Source organism: Nestor notabilis, unplaced genomic scaffold (assembly GCF_000696875.1).
Source record: "Nestor notabilis isolate BGI_N333 unplaced genomic scaffold, ASM69687v1 scaffold5622, whole genome shotgun sequence".
NCBI lineage: Eukaryota > Metazoa > Chordata > Aves > Psittaciformes > Psittacidae > Nestor > Nestor notabilis.
In genome coordinates this window covers 33,501-38,392 of record NW_009918690.1, presented here as the reverse complement: position 1 = coordinate 38,392, position 4,892 = coordinate 33,501, and the positions used below count along the sequence as shown (strand labels likewise).

Genomic DNA, 4,892 nt, shown 5'->3' with positions numbered 1-4,892 from the left:
GAGGCCGGGGTCGCCGCACCGGGGGGTCACCGTGCCGGGTGCCCGCAGGGGTTGCTGCACTGACGCTATTTATTTACAGTCCTCATCAGCTTTAAAGCGGGTTTTTACAGTGTTTTCGGCCAGAAACCGTGATGTCTCTGAATAAGCTGCGTCTCAATAAACATGTGGGGGGGTTTAGTGAGGTCTGTCCACCTTTGTCCTGGCTTTAGTTCTAAAGTTAACTGTAGAGTTTCTTGCCATGTTCTTCACCAGGTGGAGGCAGGCTCCTGTCTTGCACTGCTGTGCGGATGGGATTTGACTGCCGTATAGCACACTGTCGATGTGAAAGGTTGCCACTTGTAACCTAGCAGGGAAAATGTGTTTATTTCCAGGCTCTGGAGATCCAGCCAGAACTGTTTATTCACATGGCAGCAGCGAACTCCACCCCACCTGGCTCCCTGGATCTCAACCAGCCGGGATTTGCAAAGGAGATCCTGGGAACTAAACTGGAGGTCAAATACCTCTGCTCCGATTGCAAGAATATATTGAGGCGGCCATTCCAAGCGCAGTGTGGGCATCGCTACTGCTCCTACTGCCTGAAGAAAATTATAAGGTAACTGTGCCTTTGGTCTGATGGCAAAATGCTTGAAAATGTGTTTTCAAGCAGAAAAGGAGAGAAAACTCTTTAACTGAGGGACCTGAGTTGAGGTACAGCATCAGGTCGTCTTTAAGGGAATGTGTAATCTCTGACTTGTTCTATTCTGGGAGGTGCTTCAGAGTTCCCTTTTCTAGAATCCCCTGGGTTGGTTTTGCGGCTCAGGTGCCAGTCCAGGTGGATCCCCCATCTCCTTCAGTCTCCATCACAGCCACTGAAGGAACTATCATATGGTGGTTGTGCCAAAACATGACAAAACACAAGCTGGCTTCCAGAAAAGTTTCCTGGGGTTCTGCCTCACTCCTGCCTTTGAGTGGGGGAAGTTGAATCGATGCTTAATCAGGAGAAGAAAAAAACCCAGAGTCAGAAATGGGCATCAGAAATATCTGTGAGCAAAGGCTCAATGTGGTGTTTTCAGAATAGGAAAACATTTTTGTTTTCTAAAGTTAACAAAATCACTTTATTGTGAAATCATAAATTGATCTCTTCTTGTTGTGTTTGATGGTTATTTTTCTGTCTGGTAGTGCTGGACCTCAGAAGTGTGCCAGCTGTATTCAGGAAGGGATCTACGAAGAGGGAATTTCTATTTTGGAAACAAGCTCAGTAAGTAAAAATGCATTTCATAACCCAGTTAGCTCACTGATGTCACTAATACCCGTGCAGTTTGTGTTTAAAACACAAGGTCATAGAACCCCTTCTTCCTAGGAAATGTTTGTTTTGGTAGTGAGAGTTCTGGTTAATGTGGTGCACTCCCCAGCTTCTGAAGTCCAGGTCATGGTGCTGTGGTATTGGCTCACTTAAGTGCCATAATAACAATGCGTTTGCCATTAGCACACCTCTGAGGATGTGATGTGGCAACTGGATGGGCACCTGGTCTTGGGAAAGAATTAAGAGACCCAACCAAAACTGCAACCCCTGATAATGCTTGTGGTTTGTTTGGTTTTTTCCATTTTAGGCTTTCCCAGACAATGCAGCTCGTCGGGAGGTGGAAAGTCTGCCTGCTGTCTGCATTAACAGTGGCTGCACTTGGAAGGGCACTATTAAAGAATATGAGGTAAAGACCAGAGCAAGGCCTATGATGTCTGTGTCCTTCTTCTGTCCTCTGTATCTGGGGAAGGCTCAGGTGGTATTCCTTGACACTGACGGTGGTGGTGGGAGCTGTCAACAACCCGGACTCAAAAATGAGCTGGTGAGATTCTTGGCTGTGCTGCGGGTGTGCGTGCCCTCCTGAGCACACAGGCTGAACTGAAACAGTGTTACATTTGCTTGACACCAAGCACATCCCTTCCCTGATGGGATCCACTCACTATCTCCAACTTCTTTCTGCTATAAAAGACAAGCAAACTTGTCAAGCAGCTGTGCTGTGCCATGAGGTGGTTGTGAAGTTCTCTGTTATGTGAACCTAAGACCTACTTCAGACCCATGAGCTTGGGGAAAGCTGGCCATGATCTTGCTTCCAGCCAGCTGCCCCACAGCTGCCAGGGCAGTGGGACTGGCTGTTGGTCACAGGCTGGGCACCTGTTGCTCTGAGCTGCTCTGGGCCACAATCCTTCTGGATAGGGTGGTTTTTCCACTCTTGCTCTTCTCAAGGAGCTCACCAGCTTTTTAATTCAGGCCTTAATTGTGGCTGTGGGTGTTTGGTCCTTAGCCTGTATACAGCTGAAAGGTGCCTTGTGAGAAGTGTCTTTGTGCTGAGGATGGCAGTGGACCCTCTGCTTCCCTGTGCTTTCCAGCAGTTCCTCTGCTATGGCAATTTGTGTTGTTAAAATGCATCGGCAGTTAGTAGTGAATGGATATATACTTTGGTGCTCCTGAAGGGACAGTTTTGTCATCTCTCTTGGAGTAGAACAACCACCATGTGTGGGGCATGAGATAAGAGGAATAAATTTTATTTCCCTCTCATACTTGCCCTAGGTAAAGAGTGTAGCCCTGTGGCTCATGGAGCTTTGAGATGTGTGTCTAGAATCTTGGTCTAGCCTAACATTTGGATTCTCTTTGCAATGCCACTGCAGGGTGGCAGGAAACTGTAGATCCTGCCTGAGTTTTCTGCCTGGCTTTCTGAGCCCGTTCACAGAGATGCTTTTGCGCCTCTGCTTCCTTGTCCTGCTTTCTAGAACCTTCTGCTTCTGTGTGCTGAGAGTTAATTCCAAAAGATGAGGGGATGTTGGGTGTAAATGCTTCCTGCTGTGAAGCTGTGAAGCCCTCATTGACAGACCTGGAAGTGGTTCATGGTGGGGATGTACTACTGAATAAAGTTGAAAACTTCACTCCCACGCAGCACTGAGAGTTTGGGAGTTGCATTTCAGGGTACAATGTGTTTTACTGAGGTTCCAGGTTGAAGCTGTGCTGTTGGTGTCTGCAGACTGACCCAGGCTTGCTTTCCGGAGCAGTGACTATAAGTCCAATGCTCACTATGGGGTTCAAAATGGTGATTGTAGTAAGAAAGCTCATCTCCATTAACTAAACCAAATCCTGTTTGTCAGCAGCTTCCAATGCTCGTGATTGTGCTGTGACTGGTGAGCAGTTCTGACCTGCTTATCCTGGGTTTAGAAAAAGTCTTAAAAGAGTTCTAGCAGAGCTCAGCAGAAACCATCAGCTGTCAAAGGTGCTCCTGTGTGGTCCTACAAGTGTTTGAGCAGCCAGAACTTCACTAGAAGTTCAAAAGGGCAATGAGCTGGCCTGGGGTAAGTTCTGATTGATGTGTCCAGAGGAGGCCACGGAGACGTGAGGGCTGGAGCAGCTCTGCTCTGGAGCCAGGCTGAGAGAGCTGGGCTGGGTCAGCCTGGAGAAGAGACAGCTCCTGAAGGGGAGACCTTAGAGCAGCTCCAGTGCCTAAAGGGGCTCCAGGAAACCTGGAGAGGGGCTTTGGACAAGGGCTTGTAGGGACAGGACAAGGGGAATGGCTTGAAGCTGCCAGAGAGGAGATTGAGATGAGCTCTGAGGCAGAAGCTCTTCCCTGGGAGGGTGCTGGCGCAGGGTGCCCAGGGAAGCTGTGGCTGCCCCATCTCTGGCAGTGTTCAAGGCCAGGCTGGACAGAGGGGCTTGGAGCACCCTGCTCTAGTGGAAGGTGTCCCTGCCCGTGGCAGTGGTTGGAACTGGTTGAGCTTTAAGGTCCCTCCCAACCCAAACAAGTCTGGGATTCTATGAAGCCTGTCTTGCAAGGCTGCAGATGTGTGTGATGCTCCAGGATCTTGGGTCCAAATGCTCAAGAGCATCTGAATGGATAACGTGCCCCTTTTTTAACTCTCCGCCTGATTTTCGAAAGGTCCTGTTAGTTGCTTTGCTAAAATTGAGCAGAGGAGGGCTCCAGAGTGGTTGGGCTGCAGGTCTGCAGCTCCGATCTTGACTGTCAGTTTTTGTTAGATTTGGGGCAGTTCTGTGTGAGGAACGGGGGTGGGACTTCGAGCAGCACTGGCTGGTTCCTCTGGGGCTGAGCCTTTCGCACACTCACACTTCCCTGTTCACTGTGACAGGGAAAGGTTATTTCTTGCCCTCTCAGGAAAAGCTGGTTCTTTCCTGGGATGTGGTGGGAGGAGGCACCCGCTGGCTCATGTCCTCTCTCCTCCCAGCCAGCTGCCTGCCAAGGAGCTGTGGCATCTAATCAGGCCAGGCAGCGCTGGTGTGTGTGCCTGAGGAGGGCTGATGAAAGGAGATGTCAAAACATCTGTGTCAGGCCAGAGTGTCTCTGAGTGCTGTGGACTGGTGCAAACCCAGCCTTGTGGGAAGGCTTCTTGGGTTAGTGCTGAGTTTGGCTCTGGTGGGACGGGAGCGCCCGCAGCGTGTGTAACGTCCTGCCCCAGCTCTGCTGTGGAAAGTCCCTCGCTGCTGCGCTATTTCCGACAGGACATGGAAAGTCCCTGAGAGCAGATTCATTGTTTGCTAATTTAAACCCCTGTGTTCATAGCCAGGGAGGTTTGCTCAGCTGCTCTCCACTTACAGAGCAGGAGTCCGTCACTTCTGGTTTGCTGATCCCACCAGGGCAAGAACAAGAAAGAAAATGTTCTGCAGCTGAAAAGCTCTGGCTCCTCAGCTTCAAAACTTAATAAAGCTGATTCAGTTTTGCTTTCTGTTCAGATAGGCCAAAGTTCAGGTCTCAAAGGGACATACAGAACAGAGAGCGCAATCTGCTTGGGCATGACTTGCATTTCTACTTGAAGCTGTGTGGAGCGTAGGAAATATTTCAATGCTGAGCACGTGTCGGGAGTTATAAATGCATTTTTTCACATTTTGTAACTGTTTTGTGGCATTTGGATAATGC

At 49.4% G+C, this 4,892-nt stretch overlaps 1 protein-coding gene across 1 annotated transcript in view; it reads left to right on the top strand.

Annotated features, from left to right (window-relative positions):
• The first annotated feature begins 376 nt into the window (after positions 1-376).
• Positions 377-4,892, top strand: part of TRAF2 (TNF receptor-associated factor 2) — a 20,483-nt gene continuing 15,967 nt past the window's right edge. The window contains 3 exon segments of the mRNA XM_010009851.1: positions 377-592; positions 1,159-1,237; positions 1,590-1,688. Coding sequence (XP_010008153.1) covers positions 405-592; positions 1,159-1,237; positions 1,590-1,688 — 366 coding nt within the window. The 5' untranslated portion in view covers positions 377-404.